A 16686-nucleotide genomic window follows, 5' to 3' on the forward strand; every position below is an offset into this window, starting at 1 on the left:
TGTCAAAGTATCTATTAACCCTCTCACAGAAAACAGAAAGGATGGAACTGTGTGGCAGCAACATGTCTGTTAGTTACTGACTTGGCAGCCTGCATCTGGGACTGGTTCCTTGTCTCTGACTTGTGCTCTAGGACCCTGCTCTAGGATTTCCTCTTGAAGCTGTGAGTTTGGTCTAATGCAGTGATTCTCAACCTTCCTAAATGACACGATCCTCATGTTGTGGTGACCTCCAACCATAAAATTATGCAAGTGTTCTTTCACGGGAATTAAACTGAAACTGACCAATGGCGTGAAGATCCATAATAAACCACTACTGCCAAAACAACTCAGCTGCTTTTACTCTGCTTAGTTTCCAGCCAGAAGTGCTTGAATTGAACACCTGCCCTGTTTTCCTGTATTCTTGATGTTGCTACAATTCATGTTTGCTGCTCGCTCAAAAGAGAGCAATTTCCAAACTACAGTTTTTACTGCTATTCCACAATGCTTCATGTAGTACTGAAACTAATTATTAGTCATGTCTGAAATTTTAGCTGGCAATTTTGCCGGGAGAATGCTTCCCGTAACAGGACATAACTCACTCCCACCTATGTTAAGCACACTAGAAATTAGCCACTGTTGTCAGGAAACCTTATACATAGCAGCCTATCTAATTTAACTAGCCAACCTAAACTGTTCTTTCAGAAGATCAGACAATAACCAATTGACATGTCTGGGTAAGGGGAGGCTAGATTTCAATCAAGACATGTAAGCAACCTTGCACATTTCTAATGGGGTGATAATAGAGATTTTTATAACTTTTTTGTCGCTTTATGTCTTGAACTGCGGCTTTTAGCATTAAGGGTGTTTTATTGGGAGATTTTATGTATGTACTATATATTAGAGCCTCTTGTGGCGCAAAGTGGTAAGGCAGCAGACATGCAATCTGAAAGCTCTGCCCATGAGGCTGGGAATTCAATCCCAGCAGCCGGCTGAAGGTTGACTCAGCCTTCCATCCTTCTGAAGTCAGTAAAATGAGTACCCAGCTTGCTGGGGGGTAAACGGAAATGACTGGGGAAGGCACTAGCAAACCACCCCGTATTGAGTCTGCCATGAAAACGCTAGAGGGCGTCACCCCAAGGATCAGACATGACCCAGTGCTTGCACAGGGGATACCTTTACCTTTTGCTATATATTATATTATATTGTGACCTCCGGGGAGTGGCAGGATATAAATCGAACAAACAGACAAATAAAACCAAATGGAATTTACAGTATTAGAAATTGTCTCTTTTTATGGAATGGCTCAAGAATAAGGCTTAAGGGTGATTTAGCTGAAACCCACATGATACTGGGAATTTGGTCACTGTACCAGTCATGGATTAAAACCAAGATCCAGCAAATTTAATCTTTCATAAGTCACTAAGCCAAATGTATGCCATCAAAAGAACAGTCCCATTGGTCAAGTTATTACACAGAATCCATTGGAAATATATGTATAGATTGGGTACTGATGTGCACCCACATGTTAATGCATGCAATATGACTCTTATTTGCAGTTCTGTTGAGGATGGTTGCAAATTTCCAGTACAGTGTGTGTAAGAATGAGCATTTCAAGCTACTGTCTTAAATAACACAAACAGTTGCATGTGTCTAAATATGGGGCATCATATAGGCATCATATCTGCGATAGTGTAACATTATGTACTCTTGATGGCAATATGGAAGCTACAGCTGATGCAGAATGCAGCAGGTAAGAGATTGGCAGCTGATAGTGATATTTGTTGCAGTTATATTTTCATTTATGCACTTTCCCTGTTTTAACTGCATATGTTTATATTGTGAAAGCTGCCTTAGGCACTGTGAAAAGCTTATATATATTTTAAATAGTGGTGGAAAGTGCCGTTGTCATAGCTTACTTATGGTGATCCTCTAGGGCAGTGGTTCCCAACCTTTTTCAGGCTGGGGACCGGCGGGAGGGGGGGAGAGGGGGAGCACTGCTCTCCCTCCCCTCCTGCTCCCCGGTCCTCCCTCTCCCTTGGGCTTGAGCGATTCAGCTGCCGAAGTGGCTGATCACTCTTGGCGCAGTGAGTGCCGTGCCACGAGGGGGGGGGAGGGAGGTGGCCTGGTGGTGCACTGGTGCCCACAACTCCCTCCCCCCCCCCGATGCGGCCTGGTACCGAGGGGTCCACAGCCTGGTACTGGGCCGTAGCCCGGGGGTTGGGGAACACTGCTCTAAGGGTTTCAAGGCAGGAAACGAACACTGATAGTTTGCTTCTCCCTGCATAACCACCACCGTAATCACCACCTTCCTTGGTGATCTCCCTTCAAGTACTAACCAGGGCCAACTCTACTTAGCCTCTAAGATCTAATGAGGTTGGATGGCCCTGGGCCAATTGAGCCAGGGCAAATATTTGATTTATTAGTTGCCACGCCTCCAAAGGGTCTTGTTGCAACTTACAGCATTAAAACCAAATATGAAATATTAATGTTAGAGTATTAAAATAGGTGGTTATCATCATACCACTATTAAAACAACCCAAACATGTGGTTACCCTCCAAAGGTCAACCTAGGCAATTCAATTTTGTATGCCCTGTGGCTAAAAAAGTCCAGCAGGGCATGGGTATCATCTGAGAGTGCACTCCACAGAGGGTAGGTGCCTTCCCCTGGTGAAAGCTAACTGAACCATCCTGGGGCCAGGCATCTGCAAAAGGCACCTAGAGCACGGCGGAAGGGAGTGCAGGGGTTTGTAACAGGACAGATGGTCCCATATGCATGAGGGTCTCAGAACACTGAGGCTTTAAAGGTTAATATCTTAAATTAGATCCAGAGACTAATTAGTAGGCAGTGCAACTACTGCAGAATTACATGCAATCTAATATTAAAACATAGTAATTTTTCACAGTGGATATTCATTTCTTATTCATTGTATCACAGACAGCAATTTCTCACCTACGCCAGGCCCATAAGCTGGTTCCTTATCTGTCTGGGTCAGACTTAGCCACATTGATCCACGGAATGGTCACCTGGAGTTTGGACTACTGCAATTCATTTATTGAATTTATAGCTCACCTTCCTCCTGGGACTCAATGCGGGTTACATAAGAATAAAAAATTTCCATAAAACCCCCACCCTAAAAACAGCGTTATTCCCACAAAAACTAAGATGGCAAGTTCCCTCGTCCCACATTGGTCCAACAAAGCTCTCAAAGTTAAAGCGGAGCCTGAGGGGGCCCATTGAACTTATTAAGCCTGCCTCAACCATAGACCTGGTGGATGAGTTCCATTTTAAAGGCCCTGCGGAACTCTTGACAGCTTTGTCAGGGCCCTCAGCTCTCCTGGGAGCTCATTCTACCAGGTCTCTTGGGAGCTCATTTGTACTGGAATTTCAGCAGAAAAACTACCCCGAAGAGAGGAAGTCAGGCGCTGAGTCCCCTCCTCATAAACTCATTGTTTCCCTGGGTTGCCTTTAGTTTTGTAGAGAAAAAGTACAGGAAAAGATACATATGACTGTGCATGATGCCAAGTCTGAGCCTTCAGAAGCAACAACGGAATTCAGCTGAAAGGCCCAGCTGAAAATGACACAGAGCAATTTTGGTATTTATCTGTAAGCACTCTATACTTGAGGAGACAGGGCTGATTGCTTACCTGGTGATAAGGCTGCTCTTCTTCTAACTCAGCGCTGGCATAATTGTCTGGCTTTTAGTTGCTAACTGTGAGAGGCTTCACCGCGTACATATTTTGGGCATTTCAGTGATGGGAAAATAAATGGAAATGACTCTTTACCCGCAAAAACAACAGAGCTTTTTGAACTTTTTGGAGAATACCAAATATATACGAAATATTTTGTGACAAATAAGCATTTATGAGTTTAGTTTGGTGTAGTGGTTAGAAGTGCGGACTTCTAATCTGGCGAGCCGGGTTTGAATCTGCGCTCCCCCACCTGCAACCAGCTGGGTGACCTTGGGCTCGCCACGGCACTGATAAAACTGTTCTGACTGAGCAGTGATATCAGGGCCCTCTCAGCCTCACCCACCCCACAGGGTGTCTGTTGTGGGGGGAGGAATGGGAAGGCGACTGTAAGCCGCTTTGAGCCTCCTTCATGTAGGGAAAAGCGGCATATAAGAACCAACTCTTCTTCTTCTTCTTCTTCTTCTTCTTCTTCTTCTTCTTCTTCTTCTTCTTCTTCTAATACCCATTATGTTAAATGCCAAAAAGTATTACACTTAGCTGGCAAATCTTTCCACAAATGCACTAACTGGTACACAAAATATGTGCTTTTACTGACCTGCATGCTTTTACATGCATGCATACATATATGTAAAATTGATTTTATTGCTGGGTTTTGCATTTCTTGTTTTCCATTTTGGGAACTTAATCAGAAACTAGGCTAAAATACCATGGTATATACAGGGTAGCTGAATGTCTGTTATATTTCTATGCAGAGCCCAAATATTTCCAGAATGGAATGCTCCATTCAGTCCCTGATAGATAATATTAGCTGTCTTATGATCTTTGCTATTCTAATTTAACTTCTGCAGTGGGAAAAAGTTCCAGAGTCTCTACGACATAACCATCAATGAGTGAGATTAGTTGTCAACTACATACAATATTTATTTCTTCATTTACTCATAGAAGCATAGAATAATAGAGTTGACAGGGACCTCCTGGGTCATCTAGTCCAACCCCGTGCACTCTGCAAGACACTCAAAATCCTATCGCTCATCCCCTGTAACCTTCCACCCCCCCTTGAGCCTTCACAGAATCAGCCTCTCCGTCAGATGGCTATCCAGCTTCTGTTTAAAACTCCCCACCTTTTTTCCCCGTAGTGACTGAAAGCCGTTTACATTGCTCTCATTTTATCATTACAACAATCCAGTAGTGTAGGCTGAGGTTATGACTGGCTCAAGGTCATCCAGGAAGCTTCCATGGCCAAGTGGGGATTTGAACCTGGGTCTTCCAGATACTACTCAGACACCCAAAATTGGAATTGACGTACACTGGATGGGGGAAGGCAGGAACATTCCCTCTTTCTGCACTACACCATATGTTTCCTTTGCACTCACCTCCAAAGTAGGACCCATCTGTCAGCTTCATCTCTTTACTGGATTTAGTGATGACACCAGCAACTCCATGTTGAATGAAATACATCTTCTTCCCCACAGCTCCTTCTCGGATAATATAATCTCCAGGCTGGAACACCTCAAACCGCAGTTTGCTCAGCATGGCAGTAACAAAATTTGGGTCAGCATTTGCAAAGAGTGGCATTGTGGCGACAAGCTTCCGGCAGTTGAAGTTGACGATCTCCTAAAATTGGAAGAGGATGAGAATTTCAGCTGTTAAGTGTCTTATGCTGTTTTAATGCTTTGGCTGGGCTTTTCAACAGCTGGACTATTTTTGGTGAAATACCATGGGGAAATCTCCGGAGAGGTGGCACAAACTTTTTCGAAAGAAAAATAAGTAACGGAGTCACCACAAGTGAGCTGCAAGAAACTAATGACTATCTGGTTTAACCATTGTACATAACATAACCATCCACCCCCATAGCCTTTAAGAGATTAGGTTAACAAAATCTGAGATCAGTAACAATTTACTGAGAACGGCAAAATCATTCAGGCTATTAGGTTTTGTAAGTCAAATTTCACTTTCTCAAATACAAAATACAGTATTATAGTGTACCACCTCTGAACATGAACATAGTGATTTGTGACTCTCGATACAATTATTATGAACAAGGATAAAAACAAGAGCTTTCAAGAAATGTACTGGCAACATATCGCATGCCTTCAAAAGTTATTTACCAAAGAATCATAGAATCACAGAATCATAGAGTTGGAAGGGGCCATGCAGGCCATCTAGTCCAACCCCCTGCTCAACACAGGATCAGCCCTAAGCATCCTAAAGCATCCAAGAAAAGTGTGTATCCAACCTTTGCTTGAAGACTGCCAGTGATCATAGAATAGAATCATAGAATCATGGAAGGGGCCATGCAGGCCATCTAGTCCAACCCCCTGCTCAACGCAGGATTAGCCCTAAGCATCCTAAAGCATCCAAGAAAAGTGTGTATCCAACCTTTGCTTGAAGACTGCCAGTGATCATAGAATAGAATCATAGAATCATGGAAGGGGCCATGCAGGCCATCTAGTCCAACCCCCTGCTCAACGCAGGATCAGCCCCAAGCATCCTAAAGCATCCAAGAAAAGTGTGCATCCAACCTTTGCTTGAAGACTTCCAGTGAAAGACGGTACTTCTCTGCTTGCATGTACAAGTGAAAGGAAGATAATATTGCCCGTGTTGAATTAAAGAAGTATCGTATTCTAACAGCCTGAGCACCACAAACATCTTTGAAAATGGGTCTTGCCAAATTATGGAAAAGGTACAATTCATACATTAAGCACTTTACCTATTGGCAAAGAACGGAACGACATGATTAATAAGGTGGACGCAATAAAATCTGAAACTATTTGTCTGTCTATATCCAAGAGAGAGAAAGATAGATTAGATTTGGGAAATACCTGGGGATTTTGGGGATGGAGTCTGAGGAGGGTGGGGTTTGCAGTGCAACCACTTCAGTGTATAGCAGGGGTAGTCAAACTGCGGCCCTCCAGATGTCCATGGACTACAATTCCCAGGAGCCCCCTGCCAGCATTCGCTGGCAAGGGGCTCCTGGGAATTGTAGTCCATGGACATCTGGAGGGCCGCAGTTTGACTACCCCTGCTGTACAGAATGTCTAGCAGAATCCATTGCCCGTGTGGTGCTACAAACTTAAAAGGACTGCTCTCAAAGCAAAGTAACACAAGAAACCCAAACTGTGGGGGGGGATTTTGCAATTGCTGTTCAATAGGAGTGAACACAAAGGAACTCTGACAAAGGGGAAGCACACTTGAAATCGGCAATGCTAGTTTGAAACAAACATGTGTTTCCATGGCTGGATAATTCTATCCCCCATTGCTTTGATGTTTCTATCTGGAAATATATCCATGATCTACCACAAGCCTCCAAGAACTGCTTGAAAGTTTGTGCCGTTGTGTTGCCATAAACCTCAGTTCATGAACTGGCCTATCTCATAGAGCCCCTCTATCCCAAACAACACCTCACCCACAATAATACAGCATCTAACTGGAACATGGACACTAGAATCAGAACTTGCAATAAACACCAAGGCCAACTTTGGTGCCACTTTCACCCAGACAACATAACTGCTGGACCTAACAACATCAACTACACCATCTCAGGCTTATTCACCTGCTGATCTTCAAACACTGCATATACCATTGCCAACAATGCCCTTACGTTCTCCACATAGGGCAAATGGGTCAAGACCTATGCCAAAAGATAAACGGGCACAAATCTGACATCAAAAATCACAAAACCTGTAGGAGAACTTTTCAGCCTCCCAAGGCACTCAGTGGGGGACCTCAAAGTAGCTGTTGGATTGCAAACTAATTTCCAAAACAGAGTGGAATTGAAGACTGCTAAATTACAAGTTATTACAACACTCAGGACAATGGAACCCACTGAGATGAACAGGGATATTGGCTTCTTATCTCACTACCCATACTAAGTCACTCAGCTCTCAAACCCAGAAACGGAACTTGTTTCAGAGTACCTAGGCATTACCTTTCAAGCCTCCCTGTCCTGGCAGGCTTATTAAAAAAAAAAACACTTTAATGTCTGACCACCAAACAACTGGTGCTATCCTGAAGCTTTTCTCCTCCAGAGGGGGACAGCTTGTGGTACTGGCCATTAAGGCTTTTCTAGGCAAGGTAATCCCCCAGCTATTGTATGGGGCAGAAATCAAAATACTCTAATGCAGTTGGACATTATCCAAAACACTTTTATATCAGGGAAATCTTAGGACTTCCCCAGGGCACTCCAGCAGGACATTTAAGAAGCGAGGCCAGACTCTACGAGGATGCATCTAAGGCTCCTGGTTTTGTTTTGTTTTTACAACAAATTGGTAAATGTATCTGTAAGCCAGCTGGACACTAGTTCTAGGCAAGGGAGAAATATTGGATCAAGGTTATGACCCCAGTCTTGCAACTGTATGTTTTCCCCACTTTAGAGGTCCTCAAAACAATCCGTAAATGGGTAATTGAAAAGGAGGCAAGCATGACATCGGCTCAATTCAAAACTCCAGGTTTTCCAGATGATTCACTCACTTTAAGACAGCCAAATCTCTCTCAAGGTACCTAGCAGACCTCTCCAGTGCCCCATTAAGGAGAGCATTTACGACTGCCCATTTTCAAACAATGGCCTCTGCCTATTTACAGGGCAGATATAATAAAAATCCCTTAGATCAGCGTTTCTGCCCACGTGCCTCCAATCATATCAAAGATTTTCCTCACTACCTCTTTTACTGCCCACTGTATGACACTGTTAGCACTAGATTATTTCAAGTCATGCTGCATTCCAACAGAACAGGTAGAATACAAATCCATTCCATCTGTACAAGTCAATCTCTAAACCAGGAATGTTGTATTTATTACTCTTAATAGTAACTCTGTATTTTACATTTTTTAAAAATTGCTCCTAATGTTGTTTTAGTTCATTTACTGTAAGAGGTTAAGGCCAGTGGTACAACACTTAAATAAACTGCTTGCTATGTCTTACCAAATGCGCTATTCCAATCTAAGCTGTATTTATTGCTTGGTTACTTATGCATGTTTACTCTAATTACCAACTAGTCCCTCCTACCTATGTGTAACATTTCAGGCAGTCTGTTCCAATGTAACTGAAGGAGCATACATCTGCACATGCTTAGTCTCTCTGTTCCTGCTGGCACCCAGAGTTGAACTGTGTTGGCCTTCAAACTTCCCCCATCTGTTTGTTAACTCTTGTATTTGTAGGCTTATTTACAGCGATTCACATAACTTGATGACAACCTTTATCCAAACTCAGCTATTATTGCCCACTTACTCATGCATGTTTATGCTAACTATCCCTTCCTGGCAATTAACCCTCTTTAATTAATAATAATTAACCCCCTTTAATAATAATGCCTTTTTGAACCCCAATATGTAATTGGACTGCAAGGCGAACAAACTGGTCAGTCCTAGAGGAGATCAGCCCTGACTGCTCCTTAGAAGACCAGATCCTGAAGATGAACCTCAAATACTTTGGCCACCTCATGAGAAGGAAGAGCCTAGTGCTGGGAGCGATTGAGGGCAAAAGAAGAAGGGGATGACAGAGAATGAGATGGCTGGATGGAGTCACCGAAGCAGTAGGTGCAAACTTAAATGGACTCCGGGGAATGGTAGAGGACAGGAAGGCCCGGAGGATCATTGTCCATGGGGTCGCGATGGGTCGGACATGACTTCGCACATAGCAACAACAACAACAAATACACACACACTCAACTTCGCAACTAATAACAACAACATGTAATGGTTGAAGATATTCTGTATCTGACTGTATCTGCCAAAGTGTGCATACACACAAAAGCTCATACCTTGAATAAAACTGAGTTGGTCTTAAAGCTGTCACTGGACTCAAACTTTGTCCTGCTGCTTCAAATCAACCTGGCTGCCCACCTAAATCCGCCTTCATCTTTGCATTTCCAACTCGGCTCAGTTGGCTATTTGAAATTTGTATGTGCCATGATCACAGCTCAGCTCATGATATATAGCTTTTCTGTCCCCGTGTTCCTGCTTATTTCCTGCATCCCTCCTCAAATACTGCTGCTGAGGCAGCTTTTAGACTGCAACAGGAAAAGAAAATGGATTTTTTATAGTGCAAATCCTGCCCCACTGGGGATCAGAAAAAAAAAAGTTTTTAAAAGATTGCCCTATCTTATGTTTGAATATTTCACGGCACCTGTTCACAGCCATTGTTCACCTCTCCTACTATGTGACCTCTATTGCCTAGCCAGCTGGGCTAATGCTTTCAGCCTCACCATTCTGCTCTGGTTGTTTCATTTCCTGCCAGTACTGGACGGCAAGAGTTTTGCCTCAATCCAGTCCTAGTCGTGCATAATTACTTTGAGCAGAATGTGGAGGATGTCTAGCTGCACCGCACTCCTCTCAACGGACATGCTTTGGCATTCAGAGGCTCATCCTCTTCGCATTCCACCCCAAATAGTCACCGCATTCTACCCGAGCTAGTCAATTAAGGTTGACAGGACATGTTGAAAAGTTGCCTTGGAAAGAAGGAATCTTTGCCTCGTATGCCAACACATTTCACCAAGGGCTGTGCACAACTGCCAGAAAAAGGGAGGAAAAGAACTGATCCACAACATATGCCGATGGTTTCAGCTCAACACTAAAATATATACCGTCAACCAGAGTAGTGTTAACTGAGTCCTAGGAACAAATATGAGTGGAGTCTATTCATAAATATCTCTTGGACCGTTTATGCACTGGGAACTTCACTTCCCCAGCTCCTGTGCAGGAGCAAAAATTGGGGGCAGATGAGGAGCACCGGGCCAAATGCTCCCCCGTGTGGGTGCAGGAAGAAGTGGGGCAAACTGCTACAACTAATACTCCAGCCTGCAACCCGGCATGAAACCTCCAGTGCATAAACGGTCTTGGTGAGAATACGTTAATTGTCCCCTTCCGCACAAGCACCTACACTAGTGATCCAATATTATGAAATGCTTGCATTGTGCTGGTGTACTGTTTTGTGTTACTACTGACAGTGTAGCATATTATTACAAATTATTACAAATATAAGCACGTCTATTTCCCAATTTTTAAGTGATACCAGCAACAGCTTCTTCTGTCTCAGTGAAGTAGTATGACTTATTTTAAAGCTTGTATCGCACTCTTCACTTCTGTGAATACATTTTCAGTTGATTTTATAGCACTTGAATGTTCTCCTACACTCACTACACAAAGTACACGCCAGTGATTGAAATGACATGCCTCCATTAATGGGAGAAATGCTATTACTCTACTGCAGATGGTGGAAAACTTCCTCATTCTCAATCAGGGCAGAATGAAGAGAACCCTTCATGTGAATTTACAGCCCAAAAGGATGATGTAAGAATGGAAGGCTCAAGATAGAGGGGACCTAACATTTCATAGTTGGTCACACACAAGAGACATCAAAACTGAGTTATATAGAACAATCCTGTGCTCAGTTAGGTGTACTTCTCCTCCCCCTAAGCAGCATCAACTCACAAGGAGTCTCAATAAAATGGTCTGAGGATATCCAGCAGAGATTCAGCTTGAGCACCATCACTGGACTCTGGCCAAAGAAGAGAATGGCATAACGGCCAACAGATAGGTCACAGACCCGAACACAGACCCAACATCAGACCAAGAAGCCACAGATTCAGAGGAGAAGGAGACAGTGAGGCACCTAACATCACCAGAGGAGGCAGTTAGAACTTTTCCAGGAGCCCCCTTAGATGTGCAGGAGGAGCCCCAAGTGTCTTAATCTGTCTATGCACCCTGGGAAACATCCGTTTTCTGATTCAGATTTGGATCCTGAGCTCTCCTCCCAAAACCTTCTTCTCCTCAAGAGGTCTTTCCCCAACAAACCTCTCATGCCTTTTTGAACCATGGACCACCTCAGCTCTGTCACAGTACTTGCCACTATATCCAGCCACTGCTTTTACCGGAGGGGAGGGGCCTGTATCTTCATCTCCACTGAACTATTGCTAGAACAACATCTATAATACACAGTTGGATTTAGTACCAGTGCTTTGACTCTTGGACCTCAGGCTGAAGAAGGAGACATTCTCCCTCACTTTTCACTTTCAGGTCTCACTTTCTCATTTGTCCAAGCACTTAGGAGACTTGCTGGTGCCAAATGGCAGCCAACTCCCACATGAATGAAATCATGATTGAGGACAGGGCACTCACCTAAAAACATACTGCATGGCAGCATAGCGGACATGAGTCATTGCAACTTCTTTATTTCTCTATGCAAGGTGTGATTGAAGTGCTGCTTTGGAGGTACCAAACAGCTGAAGGCTGGTTTCCTACCAAGTAATATCAATAGAAAGGGTATCTGGGCATCACTTTATATGAGTTGCACCCCAAAATGCTTCCAACAACTCCATGAAAGTTCCTGTTATTGCATTCAATGTTCGGAATTGCTCATGTAAAGCCGTGTGTGTGTATGTTTAAAAACAAATCTCTTTTTACAATTCACAAAAGGTTGAGAGCAGAGGTTACATTCCAAATACCAATTATGTTCTCTGGAAATGAAGTGTCCCAATGTTCTATATTCTGCAAGGAGACATGATCTGTAGCTATTCTCAGCTAACATCTTCTCACACTACTATCTAAAAATAGGCCAGCTCTGAACTTTAAATAATGGCTCAGAAAGGGTATTAACCTCTTTCTCACAAGCTAACTTTGCCTTGCTTCAGCAACTCTTATCTTTATGACTTGTATGGTAGAATGAGAGCTGTATCTTTAAAGAGCATTCTCACCTGGGGCGCTTCTGATCTGCATAGTTGCCATGAGACAGGAAGTGACATGTAATGTAAATGTGCAAGACAGTCAAGATGTGTCTTTCCTACTGTGCTATGTATTCATGGTTCTTTTACTAGTAATTTTGACAACAGAGATGGTTCTGAGGTGTGGCTTCTGAAGTATAAGAACAAATGAAGACCCCTGCTGGATCAGATCAGTGATCCATCTGGTCCAGCATTCTGTTTCACATTTAGTGGTGCTGGCAAACCAACAAACAGGATGCAGAACCAATGCATTTCCTTGATGATGCTTCCTAACACTGGGATTAAGCTTTAGTACTTCTGAATATAGAGACACCATGGCCAGTACCCCCTGATGACCCTGCTCTTTATGGACTTTTCTAATGCCATTTTAAAGATGTGTTTGCTCATAGAAGAAGAAGAAGAGTTGGTTCTTATATGCCGCTTTTCTCTACCCGAAGGAGTCCCAAAGTGGCTTACAATTGCCTTCCCTTTCCTCTTCCCGCAACAGACACCCTGTGAGGTGGGTGAGGCTGAGAGAGCCCTGATATCACTGCTCGGTCAGAACCGCTTTATCAGTGCCGTAGCGAACCCAAGGTCACCCAGCTGGCTGCATGTGCAGGAGTGCAGAACCACATTAGAAGTCCGCACTCCTAACCACTACACCAAGCTCACTTTCATAGTCAACAACAAGTCCACTGGCAGAGAATTCCATAATTTACAAATATTTTCTTTCATGTGTCCTGAAGCCACTGTTGCTAATTCAGAAGTATTCATTTCAGCATCTTTTTCTCAAAACCTTCTGTGACAAATGAAGCTGCCTTATCCTGAATAAGATCATTGATCCATCAAGGTCAATACAGTCTATTCTAAATGGCAGCACCTTTCAAGGATCACAGGTGGAAGTATTTCACATTACCTGCTATCCAGTCTTTTTTGAAGGTGATGCTAAGGATTGAACCTGGAACCTTCAGTATTCCAAAAAAGCTGCTTTGTCACCGAACAGTGGTCCCTTCCCTCTACATGGCTTATCCACAATAATGATAAACCACATGGCCAAGTATTATGTTCACATTTTCCAGGGTAAACTTAATAGGTTCATTCTGACTATATCTGACTACAGTAGATGAGTGATTGGGATGTGAGTGTCCTGCATAGTGCAGGGGGTTGGGCTAGATGACCCATGAGGTCCCTTCCAACTCTATTATTCTATGATTCTATGATTCTATCTGTGTTGAATATATCCCACTGCCTTCAAGAGGACTTAAAACAGCTATATGGTGGTCAGGTTCAGCTGAAAGCATCAATGATTCTGTTAGAAACTTGACCTTGGGAAAGGGGATTTATAGTCAAAAGAAGCAAGCCATTCCTAAATGCTTCAGTCTTGAGATGTTTACTTTGATCTAAATTAAAAAGTTCTAACACCTCTTCTAACACCAAACCATCTTCCTACATTTGGAATTATAGGAACAGTCGTTTTGTTATGATCTGAAGAAAATGTAAAATGGTGCTATGCCTATGAAATTATGATGGAACCATTAATATGCTCAGTAGCACAAGTAAAATATGTCGATGCATCTAAAGGGCAAAACATTTTTGAATGGCATGAAATTGATTTAAGGAATGGCAAAGCATACTTGGCCAGGTTTTACTTATTATTCTTTCTAAGACGCAAGGTACTGGGCCTAAAGATGTCTCCCTCCATTTTGGAAGGCTAGAACTCCATTCTCTAGATAATTTAAAAGTAGACCACATAGCTGGAGATAGTCCTACAAGGAGGGGGATTTTAATTCTAAATTTTCTGGTGCTACAGCGATATGAAATAGCGTTCAGTTTTGATTTGAATTAGCTAGTCCTTTTGGATCCAGTGGTATTTTTTTTTCAAATCCTCTGCATGTATATGCATTGCAAAATAATGACTATACTTAAAAAAACAATAGTACTGAATAGTACTGAATATATGCAATATATGCTAGAGTCCTCACAGCTACACCATGGAGGGCTCACATCCAGCCAGTTCTGAGGCAGCTGCATTGGTTACCGGTCGCCTTCCGGATCAGGTTCAAGGTTTTGGTTTTGACCTTCAAGGCCATCCGTGGTCTAGGCCCAGCATATATGAGGGACCGCCTTTTGCCCTATATCCCCCGCAGGGCTTTACGCTCTGCGGGGGCTAACCTACTGGTCGTTCCCGGCCCCAAGGAAGCCCGCCTGGCCTCGACTAGGTCCAGGGCCTTTTCGGTCCTGGCCCCAACCTGGTGGAATGAGCTCCCGGAAGAGCTGAGGGCCCTGCGGGAATTACCAGCATTCCGCAGGGCCTGTAAGACGGAGCTCTTCCGCCAGGCTTATAACTGAGGCCGGGCGGAAAGAAGATCAGCCCCCCCCTCACAAACTGGTGGTAGAGAGCGTCACCCCCCGCCGTAGATGAGGATGCGGAGAGCAAATGAGTAGATTACGCCATCGCTGTTACAATTACTGTAAATTATTGGTTTTTATTGTCATTTTATGGTTTTAGGGGACGGGGTTATGTAAGCCGCCTCGAGCCTTCGGGGGGAGGCGGGGTATAAATATAAATATAAATATAAATATAAATATAAATATAAATATAAATATAAATATAAATATAATAATAATAATAATAATAATAATAATAATAATAATAATAATAATAATAATAATAATAATAATAATAATAATAATAATAATAAAAGTGTGATTTACAATGCTTTAAACTATATTTCTTTAAAAACAACGGGAACATTATTTAGAATTAAGACTATTGACTCTTCAATTTGGCCATGACAATTCTTTGGACAATATAAAAAATGTGACAACTTTAGGAAAACGGACAACCAATTCAAAAAAGGAGGTTTGTTCACAAACTGAACCAGGAGGCTTGTTCATTAACTGGCTTGTGGCATATGTTCACTTGGCATATGTGGCATGATACTGCATGAGCAACAACGGCAACAAAATAAAACAAAACAAAACACACAAACAAAAACTACTGAAATGTGCAAACACTGTATCCAGGGGACATCATTCCTCGAGCTGTCACCTTTAGAAAACTCTTGAAGCAATTGTATCACTGTAATTTTTTGGTACAAAATGTTCATTTCAGTCCATATTTGGCTCTGTACGTTTGCTGATACTGAGCCGTCCAGAATTCATTCAGCTACTTCCAATTTGTCAGTGTGACCAAGTCAGCTGCTGGTCTAAACATATGGGTTATTGTTCAACAAATGAAGCAGCATTCTTAATTTGGTATCGCAAGATGGGATACATTAATTTTCTTTAAAGGATCTAAACCTTCCTGATGGGATCATAAATGGAAACATATCAATCCATTTTGAACATGTCAACAAGACAACATTTTGCATTCATCATTATTATAATTTTTGCACAAATTAGTGCTGTTATGTGCAATGAAATAAGCTCGCTATACTTCAGAACTTTTTACACTGATGATAACAACATTAACCTCTAGCTATTTGTAATAATGTATGATAGATGAGTTATATGCTCGTGCAGAGCTGTTCTCTGTCAAATGAATATATAAAATTGAGTGCCATCTCATACTTCATATAGCAGATTTTAATCTGGAGGCAAGATTCAAGATCAAAATGAAAAAATAACCTTTGGTGCAAATTGCCTTTTATAGCTAGTATCAATGACAGCTGTGTTATCTGCCATGACAGATATCTTTTTTTGAAGGATATCTTTGGCTTGTGTAGGTAGTGCCTAGACTTATTTCACTGTTTATAACAACAGCTACTCAGGCCAGAGATGGTGCTGTGATTGAGAAATAAATATAACTAGGGGCCAAGCCTGTTGCATTCAGGAATACAACGGGCACTAGATTGGGCGGGGGGGGGGGGGTGGAAGAAGTCTGCAGATGCCTTTCCCTCCCCCCAGGACCTGGAAAGGCTGCAGGCAGCTGTTAGGGAACTCACTGGCAGGGGCAATTCTCATGCAGCAGTGATCTGCAGACTCTGAGCCTCAGAGGGAAGTGGAAGGAGGAGGGTGTGGTCAGGGGTGGGGCATGGAAGGCAATTGGCTGGCCACTGGACAGACAGGCAAGCTGGTTGGAGGAGGCACTCAGGGGTGGGACAGCCACCCTGGGTGAATGTTAAGTGTGGCACTTAAGCCATGAGACACTCTCCTCCTCCAAGGCCTTACCAGAAATATATAGTGGAACAGATATTGTTGAGGGGGGGGGGAGTTCTGCCCAATGTTGACTCTTCAGAGGCCACTGTATCACCTGTCATTAAGCAGTTCTATGAACCAAACAGGAATGTTGTGGTCCCAGTGTGCCGTTTTCCAAAAT

General features: G+C 42.9%; 1 protein-coding gene across 3 annotated transcripts in view; it reads right to left on the reverse strand.

Annotated features, from left to right (window-relative positions):
- The window catches only part of HCN1 (hyperpolarization activated cyclic nucleotide gated potassium channel 1), a 193791-nt gene that overhangs the window by 19742 nt on the left and 157363 nt on the right, over positions 1 to 16686 (reverse strand). For all 3 annotated transcript variants that reach the window (XM_077347082.1, XM_077347083.1, XM_077347084.1), the window contains exon 6: positions 5043 to 5283. In XM_077347082.1, the coding sequence (XP_077203197.1) occupies positions 5043 to 5283 (241 nt within the window). The remainder of the gene's footprint in view (positions 1 to 5042; positions 5284 to 16686) is intronic.

The sequence above is a fragment of the Paroedura picta genome, chromosome 7 (genome assembly GCF_049243985.1).
Source record: "Paroedura picta isolate Pp20150507F chromosome 7, Ppicta_v3.0, whole genome shotgun sequence".
Lineage (NCBI taxonomy): Eukaryota > Metazoa > Chordata > Lepidosauria > Squamata > Gekkonidae > Paroedura > Paroedura picta.